At 31.3% G+C, this 17467-nt stretch overlaps 5 protein-coding genes across 8 annotated transcripts; 4 read left to right on the forward strand and 1 right to left on the reverse strand.

The window, feature by feature from the left end:
• The first annotated feature begins 221 nt into the window (after positions 1-221).
• Positions 222-3245, forward strand: Mo25 (calcium binding protein Mo25). 4 transcript variants are annotated; one of them, XM_076895540.1, is made up of 8 exons: positions 222-522; positions 1481-1602; positions 1656-1823; positions 1998-2116; positions 2268-2436; positions 2515-2679; positions 2764-2868; positions 2949-3245. In XM_076895540.1, exons 2-8 carry the CDS (start codon positions 1501-1503, stop codon positions 3129-3131), a joined length of 1011 nt encoding a protein of 336 aa, XP_076751655.1. In that variant the 5' UTR covers positions 222-522; positions 1481-1500; the 3' UTR covers positions 3132-3245. The 4 variants fall into 4 exon arrangements, with proteins under 4 accessions (XP_076751655.1, XP_076751657.1, XP_076751658.1 ...); XM_076895542.1 differs by lacking the exon at positions 222-522 and adding an exon at positions 545-565; XM_076895543.1 differs by lacking the exon at positions 222-522 and adding an exon at positions 665-899.
• Positions 3246-3818: 573 nt separating this feature from the next.
• Dnz1 (DNZDHHC/NEW1 zinc finger protein 11) lies at positions 3819-6791 on the forward strand. The gene is made up of 4 exons (XM_076895544.1): positions 3819-4370; positions 4667-4948; positions 5224-5382; positions 5483-6791. The coding sequence occupies exons 1-4, from the start codon at positions 4258-4260 to the stop codon at positions 5754-5756; spliced, it is 828 nt and encodes a 275-aa protein (XP_076751659.1). The 5' UTR covers positions 3819-4257; the 3' UTR covers positions 5757-6791.
• Positions 6594-8097, reverse strand: Eif3k (eukaryotic translation initiation factor 3 subunit K). The gene is made up of 4 exons (XM_076895545.1): positions 7938-8097; positions 7467-7686; positions 7003-7222; positions 6594-6791 (listed from the first exon to the last, which is right to left on the reverse strand). The coding sequence occupies exons 1-4, from the start codon at positions 7988-7990 to the stop codon at positions 6634-6636; spliced, it is 651 nt and encodes a 216-aa protein (XP_076751660.1). The 5' UTR covers positions 7991-8097; the 3' UTR covers positions 6594-6633.
• A 1209-nt stretch (positions 8098-9306) lies between these two features.
• Gat-a (GABA neurotransmitter transporter-1A) lies at positions 9307-15077 on the forward strand. The gene is made up of 12 exons (XM_076895538.1): positions 9307-9416; positions 9506-10070; positions 10202-10492; positions 10597-10690; positions 11463-11719; positions 11817-12117; positions 12209-12392; positions 12464-12731; positions 12841-13215; positions 13308-13610; positions 13791-13958; positions 14047-15077. The coding sequence occupies exons 5-12, from the start codon at positions 11573-11575 to the stop codon at positions 14134-14136; spliced, it is 1836 nt and encodes a 611-aa protein (XP_076751653.1). The 5' UTR covers positions 9307-9416; positions 9506-10070; positions 10202-10492; positions 10597-10690; positions 11463-11572; the 3' UTR covers positions 14137-15077.
• Positions 15078-15329: 252 nt separating this feature from the next.
• Positions 15330-17028, forward strand: LOC143423464 (uncharacterized). Its single transcript, XM_076894821.1, has 2 exons — positions 15330-15650; positions 15905-17028. The coding sequence occupies exons 1-2, from the start codon at positions 15549-15551 to the stop codon at positions 16658-16660; spliced, it is 858 nt and encodes a 285-aa protein (XP_076750936.1). The 5' UTR covers positions 15330-15548; the 3' UTR covers positions 16661-17028.
• The last annotated feature ends 439 nt before the right edge of the window (positions 17029-17467 follow it).

Below are 17467 nucleotides of genomic sequence, written 5' to 3' on the forward strand. Positions count from 1 at the left end.
GCTTGATGTATCTTTATATAAAAAATGTGCACCACAAACACACATACACTTAGCTGTATATATATATATATGTATACGTATATAAAAAAATTACATTAAAATTAGTGCATTCAAATAATAGAACTGCATTCTAATTAAGCGAATTAAGTCGTGATTTTATTTTCGAAGCTTTCCAATTGGTTGGAATGAAAGTTTCTAGATAGTCAACACCAATAATGTTTTTGCAGGCTCAGCGTTAGTCGTGAAAGAATTTTGATAAGAGACGTCACAGAATCGTGCAATTAGTTAAAAGTTTTCAAAGATAAATAATTTATTTGTAGCATTCTTTAATAAAAAACTGCATCGGATTGCGTAGAATCAGACTTTGTTATTTATAGAGTTGTCATAATAGTAAAAATTGTATCATTCTCAAGAAATATCGAACTGAAAAGTAGCTGCCTTATTTTTTATGTGTGCTTTTAAAAGAATAGTATAGAATACTTCGAACCGAGGCTGAAGATTCGTTCAGGGTCTAGCTGAATGGTAAGATTATTTTAAGGGTCGTGAAGGCATTTGAAACGCACAGGTTAAAACGTTTGCTACCTCTTTCAACGAACTCGTAATTAAACAAGTTGCAACTTAACTTCTGTTGTTTCTTTAAATCGTTGAATTTTTATTTTGTATTATTCATCCTTTGTATAAAAACGTGTGAGAGAATGTTATACCGCTTTGTTGATTTTCTTTTTTTTTATACCTGAATCTGTATATCGGTATTGTATCGTTGATCAACTTGATACACGACCTCCATTTTTGTTGCAACTATTTCATTCGGCATATTTCTTAGTATTTCTCGGTTGGACTACTTTTGGGATCATTTTACAATTTTCCCATTAAAACTCTTCGGGAATCAAAATCTTTAGGTTAAATCTAATGTCTACTTTCTGAAAAATAAGAGTAGTCATAAATTAACATTTAGAAGATCATGTTTGATGATAATAGATCGTAGTCCGCAACAAATTTGACATTTACATCTGTAGATATAACCTGAAGGAGTATGTTTAGCTTCAATTGCACTGCGAACCTCATAATAAAAAACATTTGTCAGGAATATATTATACGACAAAAATTTGTTACGCGAATATATATGAAAATAACGCTATTATAATTTTGAAATATGAAAAATTGTATGCATGATCTCTTTTCATTCAAAATTTGGAGCATGTATCATTACATAAATTGTATATACCTGTATATATAATAATCACGTAATTTTCTTAATCCAAATCTTGCATACCTGTTTTCTCTGTTCTTCAATCTAATTTCATTATATTTCTACATATGAATTACAGAAATAAACGTTTTAAAGTTGTAAAGTACTTTGAAATGTATATAATAGTCTAAATATATGGAAAATTTAATTAGATCAAAAGTTTATGCGTACAAGGTACTTGTTAGAACAAAAGGTCTAACTTGTTTTTATTGTTTTTATTCGTACTGTAAGGTCTGTACATTGTGAAAAACATGCCTCTGTTCGGAAAGTCTCAAAAGAGTCCGGCGGAGGTGGTGAAAGCTCTTAAGGAGGCTGTAAATGCATTGGAGCGTGGTGATAAGAAGGTAGAAAAGGTATGTTGTGAGACCATATTTCGGTTTCTATGATGCAATACGTTAATTTTTAGGCTCAAGAGGATGTCAGTAAAAATTTGGTACATATAAAAAATATGCTTTATGGAACAGCTGAAACAGAGCCCCAAGCAGATATTGTTATTGCCCAGTTGGCACAAGAATTGTATAATAGTAATTTGTTGCTTCTACTTGTGCAAAATCTTAGCCGTATAGATTTCGAGGTATGTTTAAATATATTTGCGATGAATATAACAGCAAATTATAAATTTCTGGAAAATTTTTTATTAGGAGAAATAAATGTATCAAGGTTTCCAATGTTAGTTACTTTAAATTTATTTTCCTCTGGTTTTAAAGTATACTTATTATTTGTCTGATAATATGACATATGTTGATAGGGAAAGAAAGATGTCGCTCAGGTATTTAATAATATATTACGGAGACAAATTGGAACCAGGTCACCAACAGTAGAATATATATGCACTAAACCAGAAATATTGTTTACCCTTATGTCTGGGTGAGTTTTTGAACAATATTTAGTTTAGTTTTATCATTTCTTTCTTTATATTAATCGATACTATATCATTTTTATATAATTGAAAAATAAATTAGCTAATGTATAAAATTCTATAAATATAAATTTCCTAATATATAAACATCAATTACAGATATGAACACCAAGACATTGCTTTAAACTGTGGCACTATGTTAAGAGAATGTGCAAGATATGAGGCCTTGGCAAAAATTATGATCTATTCGGATGACTTTTACAATTTTTTCAGATACGTTGAAGTGTCAACATTCGACATAGCTTCCGACGCGTTTTCTACGTTCAAAGTAAGCGATGATAAGCGCATGATATATCATACTTAAAGTAAAGCATACTCTTGGTGCATCCGGTACGTTGATTTTTAGGAATTACTTACCAGGCATAAAATACTGAGCGCTGAGTTTTTAGAAATTAATTACGATAAAGTTTTCTCTCATTATCAAAGGTTATTGAATTCAGAAAACTATGTTACACGACGACAGAGTTTGAAACTGCTAGGAGAACTTTTACTTGATAGACATAATTTTACTGTACGTATAATTAGTAGCAATTATTTAATTCATACATGTACACATTTTTAACAACATGTTAATTTAATAATGTTGATATTTCAGGTAATGACACGATATATTTCAAATCCTGATAATCTAAAATTGATGATGAATATGCTCAAAGAAAAATCGCGTAATATTCAATTTGAAGCGTTTCATGTTTTTAAGGTATATTCACGTAACATTAGTATTATTACTATTACTTAAGTTCAGGGAATAATCAATAAAATTTATTTCTAATCTGTTAGGTGTTTGTGGCGAATCCAAATAAACCGAAACCAATCTTAGATATATTATTGCGTAATCAGGAAAAATTAATTGAATTCCTGACACGCTTCCACACTGACCGTTCTGAGGACGAACAGTTCAATGATGAGAAGGCGTATCTTATTAAACAGATTAAAGAACTTAAATCTGTACATGAGAATTAAGTCCAAAATACAAGTTATTGCTACAGCTCTACCGTTAACTACTACTATTGAAGTCTATTCAGCTGCTGTTGCTACTGTTACACCATCACAGTCATCGATGTAGCAAACTATCATTTTTCTTTCTATCTTCCTCTCTTGCTGTCTCTTTCTTTCACTTGTTATAGTTATCGTTGATCGATTCATAATGATTCGATTACTATTAATTATTATTATTATTATTATTATTATTATTATTATTATTATTATTATTATTATTATTATTACTATTATTATTATTATTATTATTAATTATTATTAATGATTAATTATTATTATTATTAATTATTACTATTATTATCGCTATTACTTTTATTTGCGAGTAGTTCTGTAAATAAAGTTTTCGTTTAATTACGCATTATTGTATATTTACACAAAGATAATTCTGTGCCACATTCATATACTTCCACCTAAGTATCCAATTAAATCAATTGATATGAAAGACAAAAAAGTATTCATTCTTAAAGTTAATATTGATTTATCGATATAATTATTATGTTATTTGATGCTATTGTAGTTATACTTTGTCTTATATTTTATATTGTACAATACTCCATACAAAAACAATGCAACTTTAATGTTTTAATTTAAAATTTATAATTGTAAGGAAACTAAGTATTTGGTATTGAATATTATTAAGTTAAGTTTATTACGTTAACTTCTATTACGGACAATATAATATGTAAATTAAAAAATTAAAACAAACATTTGTAAATGTCAGGAACAGTATGTATCAAGGTAGTAGGGGTGTCACGTGGTTATTTGGTGACAGCAATATCATGGCGGTCAGTTTAGGCTAGTCAATAATGATCAGTATCGGCCAAAAAATTTATTGTTTGCGTTAATGTTTTATGATTAGTTAGAGAGCGAGAAAGTGAACCAATAATAATTTTTTGCTTGTAAATACCTACCAATTTGGTGTCTCAGTGCAATTGTAGAATAAAAGGACTTGAACTTATAGATGGAACTCATCAAAGTTGAATTGAATTCGTATAATGAAAATTCAATGAAGAACGAAATTACATGAAATCGTTCTGGTCTGTGATGATAGGTGATATACTTGCTAGTAAAGAGTATGAAATAAATAAAAATGTTCGTAAAAGACCCCTGTGGGATTGTGTGTATCATAGTTACGTACGTTGCTGTCTTCTATGCAGATTACGTCGTCGTACGTTGGGTTATCCTGCATAGTTTACAGGACAGGTGCATTTAATCATTCTCTGTATCTGTGATTCTATTTAATACCATAATTTTTATATTTATTTGTACGCATAATCAATTTTGCATAAACTTATTTCAATATGTATATGTGCGTTTCAATTTTTTAATATTTATAATTTAACGTATGAACAGAAAAATATTTTTAATGGATTGTATTATTTTATTTTATTACATTATTACACCTTTACTATAATTAGAAATGCAATTTCAAGGATAACACTCGCTATAATTATATAGCGATTTGTAATTAATCTTATTTTATGTATTATTGTGCACAGTTTGTGGGGTCCCTTTCATGTAGTGGCTTTCAATACTATCGTATTATTGTTGATAATGTCACATCTGAAGGCAGTCTGCAGTGATCCTGGTGTTGTACCTCTACTACAAAGTCGTATGGACTTTTCTGACATTCATACAGATAATTCGGAAACAAAAATTGAATGCGATGAGAGAGACAGTTGGACAGTTTGTACTAGATGTGAAACATATAGACCTCCTAAAGCACGTCACTGTAGAATTTGTAAACGATGTGTTAGGAGAATGGATCATCATTGTCCATGGTATGCTATAATTTACACAAACAAAAATGTTTATAACTTCATAGTAGTCAAAGTAATTAAACTTTTCTTTCTTATGTATCTTATATTTCTTGTACTTCTTTATTGTAATTGGTTTAGTTTTCATTACATAAATATTAACCTCCTTTGTTCTCAGAAATGAGAAACAAATTTTAGGTACACTTTAATGATACTTTCTTTTAAGATCTTTTGTTCCCAATACATTAAATTTGATATAACATTTGTAACAATGAATTTATTTATAATGCTGCTCAAAGGATAAACAACTGTGTTGGAGAACGGAATCAAAAATACTTTATTCAATTTTTGGTCTATGTTGGACTATTGGCCCTTTACGCACTAGGCTTGGTGATAACATCATGGATTTTAGAATGTTCTCGATGCAGTAGTGATGTAGCTGTCAAACAGAGTCGCATGTACGTGTAAAGTTCATTTGAAAATTAACAAAAATGTTTGACATTTGACAGAAACCTAGATCTCAGAAAGAGAAAGAATTAATAGAAGTTTTTTCTGCAGCTTACACTGTGTTATATTGGTATTGGAATCAGCACTGTTTGGCATGTTTGTCATCATAATGCTGGTAGACCAATTTCAAGGTATCCTGGGAGAAGAGAACACAATGGAACATATGCAAAATAATCATCATTATAAAAGAAACAGTTCACGCACTTTGCTGTTACTTTCTCAGGTTTGTGGTAAGAGTCATCCAATTTTATGGATGTTTCCTTGCCAAAACTCACCGCGTTACACTTTTCGAAAAGATACGTACCTGATAGACCATGAGGTTTAAGTGAATTCTTGATCCGAAATTGAGGAGTGAATGCTTACATGATGGCATTATTTGCCATATACAAATACTTTTTTATATGTTTGAAAAAAATTTGTATTATTTAATGCATACAAAGTACAATTCATGAAGAATTGAGGTATTGTGAATGATAGAACCTGGAAAGTAGAGGAGAAAGACTTACATACATTGTATTATTTATCGTAGAATTAGTATTTAAAACTAAAAAGTGTTTATAGTATTATAATTTTCTTAATTATTTTTAGCAAGAGTATATTTTTTTTTACAAATTTTAAAATAATTTACCAAAGTGCAAAAGGGTAAATATAAAAGAGCTATTTTTTTAAATTGAAAATTACATAACTATTGTTCAATGATTATCTAATCCTTCATTAGATCATACTGTGCAATAACTTAAAATGAATCATTAAATCAGTATATTTTGTAATCTTAGTTTCCAAACCATTCCATAAGATAAAAAATCTAAATATACTGACAACTTTAATACTCACATGATTAAAAGATATGTTAGTAATTATATTGGATATAATAATAATGAATGAATATTCAACAAAATCTTAGTTATGCTTGCAACAAAATGCATGTAAACAAATTGTTCAATATATATTTCACAGAAATTGGCATGAATGTATACCTTGATGAAATATTCTAATATTTGTAGACTTTGGTGCTAGACTTTAGTTTTTAAAAGTATTGATAAAATTCATTTATATTTGAATTGAGCAAAATGTATATTTTTTTTTTATGATACTCGTACATGTATTATGAAATTATTACATATGGAAAAATATTATACACCATGAAAAAAAAGCTAGAAACTTTTACTTTAAATTAATAAAATTTATTTATACTGTAATTTTTACAGACAAGCAGCCATTAATCCAGCAACATTTTCAAAATCAATTTTCTCTGTAATATTTTTTGTTTTAATATTTTCATCTTGATTGGCGATAAAAATAATGGATTTGCTTTCTTCCTTCCACCCATATTTTTTTACCCAATGTTTTAGTGTAGTATCTAGAATAAATTATTTTATTAGTATAAACTTATATTTATACATATTTTTATATGTTTTGAAACAGTCTACACTGTATATTATATATAGTTTTCTAATAGATTTTATCTTAATTTATTATTTTATCACATATGCACACACACGTAGCATCTTTTACAAATAATTTCATAATTTTATTTTAAAATATCTTAAAAAGTGTACAAATAAAATTACCATCAACACCTCCAAGTAGTAATGCTAAGAGGTTCTTATCTATTGTCTGGAATGTGATCCCCACTACATGGCAAACAAATTTTCGTATAGAATCTTGAAATCCTACAATTCTATCACAAAGATCAGACATGGAAAGAACTCTATCCCAAAAATGTTGGAAGTCACATTGTTCTAAAATATCTCCCAAAAACATAATTTGATTGATAGGACTTTCTTGCATCTGTAGGAAGTAATTTTTAAGTTATTAATTAATTTCTATACTTTATCAATATCAAAGCAAAGATAGTAATTTACAAGATATTTATTTATGTAACAAATGTAAATGAGAAATTATATATATTTTATATGAAGTGTTTTATTATCTATTACAACTGTATGTCTATTTTAAAAATTACATTTGACCAACATATAAATATATTTCTTTATGATAATATAAGAATTAGAATTAGGAATTAATAACTTACAATTTGTTCGCTGAGAAGACATTTGCAAAGAACAAAATCCGTGTGTGGAAGATTTGTTAAGGCTTTCAATAATATTTGACATGTGATATCCATGTTAAATTTTTGTGGATTCAGTTGATATAGTTTTAAAACTGCCAAATTAGCCTCTAAATCATATGCATTTTCTCGTGACTGTATTTCAACATATTTTTCTAAACTTGCTAAATTATCTGGATTGTATCTGAAAAATTAATTTTGCTTGAAAATGTAAACAAAAATTGAAAATTACATTATGTGGTACGCATATTTGATTCACACGATAGTGGTATACTAGTAATATAATAATCCATAAAAGATTTTGGACAAAATATAGTTCTTAATCTTTCTGTTAAATATATTTAATTTTCCAATAATCTTTACAGTATTGCACCAAGCCATATAAAAAAGAATGGTTGAGGTTAACCGCTTGAATAAGGAAGAATAAATTTATACCTTTCAATTCCCTTTAACATTCCAGCTACCGTTTGACGCATTGCTTCAGCCATTATAACCAGAAAAGTATTCCTTGTGTTTCTTACTACAAGTAACAAATTATCTTCAATTTACAAAAGGATATATTGTTAGGTTAGAAAAAGCAACAATTCCTTTTTCACGATGATGTGCCTTGCAAGGCTGCCAAATTTGATTTACTATATCGACTATACTTACATATAATACCAACCTAAAAAAATTTTTCAGAAAAGAAAATTCAAGTTGTAACCAGGCATTTTTCATAGTCATACTGTACACGTACTGGGCGGTAGTTAAGTAATTTTTTAGATTAAATCAAAATGCTAAGATATTTGTTTTTAATGCACATTAAATTGAAAGAAAATAATGATTTACAAGGTAACCCATTTATCATCTTATTTATGGAATTTTCAATTACACTTACTTTGAAGAAAGAAATGAATGGAATTACAGTTACTTATACGCATACTCTTTTACGTCTATGGACATGGATGTTTTATAAAAGGTATAAATTTAATAACAAATGTTAATTTGTCACAGTAATAGTTTCGAATTTTATGCTATGCTTCTCAGTGTCTGCCATTACTTTTATGTGTTCTTTATTCAATGTATCTTCTTTATGCTCATCAAATTAATCGTTTTAAAATATCTCCTAGAATCAAAGGTGGCTTGACTCGTAAAAAAAGATGTGACCCGCAAAGTAATTCTTAACGCAGTTCCCGCGCCACTTCCCGCATATCCTCTAGTCATTGGGGATGCTCCCCTCTGCCGTGCTGACCGTTAACGAGCAATCAAATAGTGCGCGCTCGCGCGTACGCTAAGTATAAAAATTAGATACACTAAATATCTCTTCTTTTTGCGATCAAATTTGGTAAGATACGAACATCATCCATCATATAGCTTTTATACAATTAGCAATTGGAAAACCTGTTTTAATTTGCGCGGAGAAACTTTCACAAATACTAATTCTCTTTTTCCCTCTTTCGTTTTTACTTCATTAAAAAATAATTAAAAAATGTAAAAAAAAATTCTTTTAATTTTGCTCGAATATCAATTCGATTTCATACATCGAAAGGTGGTTTCTGTCTATAGTGAATGCTTTGGGATTTGTGTGAGATAATGTCGATCATCCTGATGATCTATATTACAGAGTGTACCCAGAACGGATGTAGCGATAGAACGGTGTCACGTGAACCCTCCGGATATACTAGCTTCCTAGTCCTGCTCACCTACTTCATCGCACTCTTCCATTTCATCAGAAAGTACAGAAAGAAACTTACTTATTCATACATAAAAAAAGAAAAGTTGAATTGTAAAGACAGTAACCGTGGAAACTTAGTACTAATACTGATTCAGAATTTGTGAAAATGTTTGATATATTGTTCGAGTAAATCATATGATCAATTTTTCCACGAACAGTGGAATGCTGCCTACAGCATTTAAACAAATGTTCTTCGTACTGTAAGATTAGTTTCTCTTTAATTCAATGAACTAAGATACCCTTCACACAATTGATATCTACAGCTAAGCATTTTCCTGTATATTTACAGAGAGTATCTCTTCATTTATTCTGTTGCGATTTGGAGCATTTCAAATGGACATCCAATCGCGATACAACAGCACCAGCTAAGTTTGGAAAATCATCGATGAATAACAGAAAATAGTCACGCACATGTATCGAAACAGTGACAATAAAGGGCACAGCATCGTCGATAGCCGTCAACTTGATGATGATATACTGTTGCGATCTTGGTGACCCTCTTTCTCCTTGTTTTCCTCGCCCCCTCTTACTCCGTACGCGCGGGCAAGCACGAGCGAGCGCGCGCGGAATAAACGCGTGACACCGATGTAAACGACAAGGGTGGACCGCGGGGAAAAAAAGGAAAAGGGGGATCCCCCGATTTCGTACCCCCGATATTTTAGCTAGTTCGCCGTCGAAAGCGAACACCCGATTCCAGTTCTGAGCGGGCCGGCTGAGCATTCGCATCGTCCCTCAGACATACACTACCTTTCAGATCACGGCGTACGAGACAGGCGAAAAAGTTCACTGAAAATAAGGGAAAGCAAGGAAGGAAACGACGAGTAGTTGCAACGTCTTTATCGTTCATGCAGATCGTACGTAATAATCGATGATCATAACGTCGCTACAGCCACCAGGATCGAGAGAACACATCAGCTTTTGATCACCGAGTACAATTTTACTGGATCAAGGTTCCATTCAATCGAAGTGTTACGCTTTTTTCAAGTGTCACTTTGAGAACTTGTTTATAAATCGGAAATGCCGCCGATTCGACCCGATCGAGCTGTTGCGTGAAGGAATCAAGAGTGTGCAGTGCAGTAGTGCATACTGATAATTGATTTTCGAGAGAGTTTCATCAAATCGGCGTTCCACACTCGTGCGGTCGCTTCTTCGCTTCCTTCCTTCCTTTTCGAACCGTTGGAAACACGCGCGGAGGAAGCACTGTGACCACGGAGAAGCGCAACTTTTAAAAGGGCTGAGACAGTGTCGTGCAAATTGATAATCGGCCCATAGTTAGGTTTGTATACAAATTTTATTCTCATGAATTAACTTATCGAGGAAAGGAAACGACGATCAGGTCGAAAGACTTTTGACATGTGCGAGTAATTTAACATTCTTTAGGGCCGTCGTTGGCCGAGAAACGAACATCTAATCGACGAGAGGAAGAATCACAGGAAGGAGTTGAATCGCGGATTTAAAAAGGGAACAATTAATAGTAAGCGAGAAATTTAAGATCATAGCATGCTATGCGGAACAACGCATTCTGTGCTAATTAGAATATAGCTGTTTTTTATGAGCGTGGAAGAGGAAGAGGGAACCGGGCAATAGATCGACCGCGAAGGGGCCAGAGAAGGATGAGCTTTGGGGGAACGTGTACGGACTGGATATTCATTACAGGGTTCCCCAGCCGGACATTCGTATTTAACCACATTGCATCGATGTTACTTTTACGCCTTAATTTTTTCTTATTGATCTTGACGTCAAAAACTACGCTGTTCTTCGCTTCTGCTTCGTTCGGTTCTGCGAAATTGGTACCCGATTATTTAAGTACTACTAAAACATTATTTAATATCGTCGTATGATTAATGTATTCGGTCACATTTATTTTTTGCCAGCTCTGAAATATTTATCAAAACGATGTAACATTATAACTTCGAAACTTACCTCGGTCTCAAAGTTAGAATTCAGATTTCGTACTGGTTCTGATTCATCCAGCTCTGCCCAGCTGGTATCCTTGAATTTCGACGTATAATAGGTTTCCGCAGATTTTCCACACGACGAAACTCAAATCGCGTCCAATCCCGGAAAAAGAAGTCGGTCAAACTCGTACTCTGCAAACTACATCCTTCCAGCGAACTTTGCAAAAAATTACTAATATATAATCTACTCGCATAGCGCGAACTTAACAAGTGTTTCTCTCACAGAAACTTAAAGAATCGAAAAAAAGACGAACAAATACAAACTGCGACATGTATCATTGTCAACAGAAACACTGTTATGTCTCCGCGGTAGTTCCGCGACCAATAGAGAAACACGCGGAAGAGATCATCGGAAGCAGCGGTACCTTTCTACGGCGAACGGAAAAAAATTGAACAAAATGACAGAAGCATCCAGGGAGCCGGAACTTGCGGACCCTGAAAATCCCGACAAAACTACATTGAACCTAACATCCACCTCTAATAAAATGAAACCACTGCCAGACCGTGGTACATGGAGCACCAAGTTAGATTTCATTCTGAGCGTGGTAATTTTTTGCCTATATATAATATTCATTTTTCTTGTTCATCACATTTTAACGTTACCAACGTTATTAATTAAATTTCATCCATTCGTATCCAAAGGTTGGTCTAGCAATTGGTCTGGGGAACGTGTGGAGATTCCCATATCTCTGTTACAAGAATGGCGGTGGAGCTTTCTTAATCCCGTATTTTTTGACGCTAGTTCTCGCTGGGATTCCAATGTTCTTTATGGAATTAGCGCTTGGTCAGATGCTCACTGTCGGTGGCCTCGGTGTCTTCAAAATAGCGCCCCTCTTTAAGGGTATCGGATACGCTGCCGCCGTCATGTCCTGCTGGATGAACGTTTACTACATCGTCATCCTTGCCTGGGCTATCTTTTACTTTTTCATGTCGATGCGCAGTGGTTAGTTCAATTAAATATACACCATTCTATTTAAAAATGAAGTAAAATTAAATAATTCCACGAACTTATGGCTGTTTTCATATTTAATTAGAATTGCCATGGGGAAGCTGTAACAATTATTGGAACACGAAGAACTGTGTAAATCCCTACGACAGAGATTCGTTGTTATGTTGGAATCAATTTAACATGCATTATGATACTGTTAAAGTATGTTCTGTCAATGACGTCAATATGACAATCTCCGAGCTTACTGATCCAGTTAAAGAATTTTGGGAGTAAGTTTTTAATTAAGTAGCTCATGATATAATGTAACATTTATTTGATCTAATAAAATACTATCTTCTAGGCGTCGAGCGCTGCAGATCAGTGAGGGTATAGAGCATGTGGGGAATATTCGTTGGGAACTAGCCGGTACTCTTCTTTTGGTGTGGATTCTTTGTTATTTTTGCATTTGGAAAGGTGTCAAATGGACCGGAAAAGTGGTATATTTCACCTCTTTATTCCCTTACGTCTTATTAACGATTCTTCTGATTCGTGGGATCACTTTACCCGGGGCTATGGAAGGCATCCGATTTTACATCAGTCCAAATCTTTCTAAACTGAAAGAATCAGAGGTAAATAATACAATACATGTATAATTAATAATATGTGAATCTATATATATATATATATATATATAGAATAATATGTAAGTTTTTAATAACGATTTACTAAACTTCACAGGTATGGATAGACGCGGTTACTCAAATTTTCTTCTCATACGGATTAGGTTTGGGTACATTAGTCGCTCTCGGTAGTTACAACAAATTTACAAATAACGTTTACAAAGATGCTCTTATCGTCTGTTCGGTGAATTCCTCAACAAGTATGTTTGCCGGTTTCGTCATATTTTCCGTGGTAGGCTTCATGGCGCACGAGCAACAGAAGCCTGTCGCAGAAGTCGCTGCTTCCGGTCCGGGATTAGCTTTTTTAGCTTATCCTTCCGCGGTTCTGCAACTCCCTGGAGCGCCTCTTTGGTCTTGCCTCTTTTTCTTTATGCTCCTGCTTATAGGTTTAGATTCTCAGTTTTGCACCATGGAAGGATTTATCACTGCCATGGTGAGTCATCCTTGAAATCTTTTTGGAATGTATATTTAACAAATTCTTTTTAATCTTTATTATCTTCAATCTTCAACTGTTTAAAATTTAAGGTGGACGAATGGCCGCAATTACTTCGTCGGCGTAAGGAAATTTTTATTGCGATCGTTTGTGTGCTTTCTTACATTATCGGACTATCTTGCATCTCGCAAGGTGGCATGTACGTTTTCCAAATCCTGGATTCGTATGCGGTTTCTGGATTTTGTCTCCTTTTTCTAATTTTTTTTGAGTGTATCTCAATAAGTTGGGCGTTTGGTGTCAACCGATTTTACGATGCCATCAGGGACATGATAGGATATTATCCTCTAATGTGGTGGAAACTCTGTTGGACTATTACTACCCCTATGATTTGTGTCGTGAGTGAATCTTACCTCCGCTTTCTTTTTTTTTTTGTAATGTATATGTTTCGCCGTTTCAGCTTGAATTTATGTAATTAAGTGAGAAAAATATATATTGCGTTCTAGCTACCATTTAAATGCACTAATATTGCTAATTTGTGTAGACATTATTACATGAACCTTTGTCTATTTTTATAGGGCGTTTTCATATTTAATCTTGTACAATGGACACCTGTAAAATATTTAGACTATGAATACCCGTGGTGGTCACATGTGCTTGGCTGGATGACCGCCTTATCTTCGATGCTTTGTATACCTGGTTACATGATTTATGCTTGGATGAAAACGCCAGGAGATAGGTCTACGGTAGATTATATATGCTTATTATTTTTAAGAGACCGATAAATATCTCTTAATTATTAAAAAATAATTTGCTTTACATATTTCTGTGTAGAAATACAAGTTATTAGTGCGAATAGAGGACGACGTAACAAGTCTACGAATGAAAATGGGTCAGCCATCGGTTGAACTGACACCACTTTAACTGCCACAAATTCATTCTGATCCTGAGAGGGATGTATTGTTCTAATCGTTACTATCTTCCGATTATGATTAATTAATTTAATAAGTGAACGATCTAGCAATATCTTTTAACATTATCACTTTCGTGTAACATTTTTTGTAAAAAATTAATTTCTCCATCGATTCGAAAAAAGCTTCTATTGTGTTCCTGTTCACAAAGATTCACATTATTTAAATGAACAGTTTTAATAATCTAGATAATAATTACTAGATTTTTATCACAAGGGAGCTCCCACAAAATACAAGGCGACTAAAGTGTTCAGAAATCGCGTTTAGTCTTAGTTTAAGTGTATTTAAAGTAATTTATGTAAGTATAAGAAATATTGGCATACACGAATAGTTCACCAGGAAACTAAGCTCAGAAAACTAATTGGTATTATTTTATATTTTTTAAATCGATTCTGAAATTTTAAAAATTCTAAAACTATTCGTGTGAGCCCTTAATTGCAGATTTAGCTGCTAACTTATTTTAGCAATGTCGGGCGTGTACCATAAACGAAAACTACTGCACATTTTAAATTTAATTACAAAGTACACATATCTACGCTGCCATAATTATTATATTTTACTGTTCATAGAGAAGATATGGTAGTAGATATTCATCATACTATTAGTAAGAAAATAATGATTACTGATGTGTATTTGATTAAGTCAAGAAGTATTTAAAAATTGTTTTTTGGCAAAATCTACTATTGAAAATTAATATAGCTAGCTATGTCAATAGTATTTGTTGTAGTGATATATGTTACACGTGTTTCTCTTGTAAGAAATACAATATGCAAAATAAAAAATTTAATTCGATGCGAGAGACGAAAAAAATGAAAAAAGAAAAGAATGGGAAATCTGTATGGCAAAGTTTTTGGTAAATAAAGATAATTACTAAACATCTTTATATGTTTCGTTAGAAATATAACAATACGAAAGCTATGCTATTTATTTTGAATATTGTAATTAATTGGTGCACATGTAAAGAACCATAGAATATACAATATATAGTTAGGATGTACAACATTCAAGTTTTCATATTCTATTTAATTACATATTTTTTTACATTGATTGTATACTAAGAACATTTTTTAATACTCACGTTCTTCATAACAATAATTATAGTTTTTAATACATAGTGTATTACTTTCATACAAGAAAAATAATTTGTCAACTATCAAGATGGCAGCGAAGTTAATCTAACGGGTGGAAAATAATTAGAAGTTGAGTTCTGTATGAATAGTGTTTAGAAGTACATTGAAATGATGTTTTTATGTGCATTTTAAAAAGTAGCCAAACTTGTGTCTTCAATAACATTAATTTTGTGTTTACCTCTTAATAAAGCTACGTTTTATAACTAACTATTTTATTCAATAAAAAGTAGATAACATGATAGAAAAAAATGAAGAAAACGCCGACAGTGACAGCAATCTTGTCAGGATAAGATTAATAGCTGATAAAAGAACGTTTTTAGAGAAACAGTTTTTGCAGGTAGCTTTTTTTTTATATATGTTTTATTTGATAATTATATTTGTAATAATTTTAAGGTTATGATGATTTTTATTCTCTTATATATTCATAATTATTTTTTCTTTGTTAAATTTCATTATAAGTATTCTATAGCTTCAATAATGTTAGGAAAAACAATCTAAAATTATATTTCTTTAAATAATTAATTGATTAATTGCAATTGCATACGTATGCGTTATATGTCATATAGCTAAGATAATACAATTAATTTTAAGGTGCAAGAAGAAATTAAAATATGCTTTGCAAAGTTGGCACAAACATTGTATGCTAGAGAGAAACAACTTCTACGACAATCAGAAGCCATTTATAGACAACAGATATCTTTAGCATTATCCAGTCACGAAACTCTTTCTCCATCTATAGCAATATTAAATGAAAGGAGTGATCTTGAAGAACAAATTAAACAATTCGGAAGAATAGAACTCACCGGATCTAATACAACAGCAATAACTAATTTGGAACCATATAAAATTGAGGAATATCAAGATATAAATAAAGATCATGTTTGTTTCGATAAATCTATCAAGAGTACAGGAACAAGTCCCACTAATACGAAAGCTGAATTTCCTTGCATAGCAGAAGATCGAAATGTAGATAATATTTCCATCGGGTTAAAATCATCTAGCGTAATAAATTTAATGGGAAATTCCACTCACATGTCTAGTATTCATGAAAAGAGTTTTGAAGAAAATATTGACCAGTTTTTTAAAGTAGATACAGAATTACAAAAATCTAATTTTAATATTCAGGCTGATAATGTAAATGAACAAGAGAATGCAAACAATTATAAGAATTCAGGAAAAAGTCTTATAGAAGAACAACACAATTCTCATAGACACACGGTGCAAGTTCAACAATGGTTGGATCAGATCCTTCTGGAAACAGAGATAGAACCAACTATTCACGAAGTGGAAAAATTACCTGAAATATCGGAAACTTATGTCTGTACCAAGTTCCAATTAGAAACGTAAAAATTAGATTCAACCAATCAATCTTCTTATTACACTGTGTAATTTTTCATAATATATTTATTTTTTATTTTTCGTAAGATAAGGGAAATCTCAATATTTGGGAACAATTTTTTTACTACAATTAAGTTATTTATACATAATTTGATTTATTTATTTATATGATAATAATAATTAGTCACAAAATGTTCTCTCTAATAATTCTAAATTAGTAACTCTATATATCAGCAAACAAGTTTGTACTTCCACTAATATCAAGAAGCTGCTAATCATAAACTTAATTATTAATTATTAATAATATTCTTAATGTTCATGAAGTACGAAGAGAGGAATACTTTAATATTAACTTACTTACTTAACATGCATACATAGTGATATTAAAATAACTTGTAATATTTTGTATGTTATTAACATAATGTTAATAACGAGATAGTTTTTTAGATTAATTATATACTTATAGATATAATACTTATATCATTTTACTTACCAATGATTGAACCTTTTTTTAATTTATATTCCCTGTTTCAGCTACTTTTATTTTTTCATTTTAACAAAAAAAAAGGGAAAATTTAAAAGATTGGAATAAAATATAAATATAAAATTATTTTTAGTTGTCAAAATATTGAAAAAAAATAAAATTTTGTAATTAGGTAATTCTGTGTACATCCCTTAACCCTTTATTACTTCATACATTTATACCTCATGCCACATTTCGTGCTTCTATGTACATCTACAAAGTATTAACTGTTTAGTAAATATCACTAAATGCAATTTGAATTTGAAATATATTTAAAATATATGTTAGTAGAA

This window comes from Xylocopa sonorina, chromosome 5 (assembly GCF_050948175.1).
Source record: "Xylocopa sonorina isolate GNS202 chromosome 5, iyXylSono1_principal, whole genome shotgun sequence".
Classification (NCBI taxonomy): domain Eukaryota; kingdom Metazoa; phylum Arthropoda; class Insecta; order Hymenoptera; family Apidae; genus Xylocopa; species Xylocopa sonorina.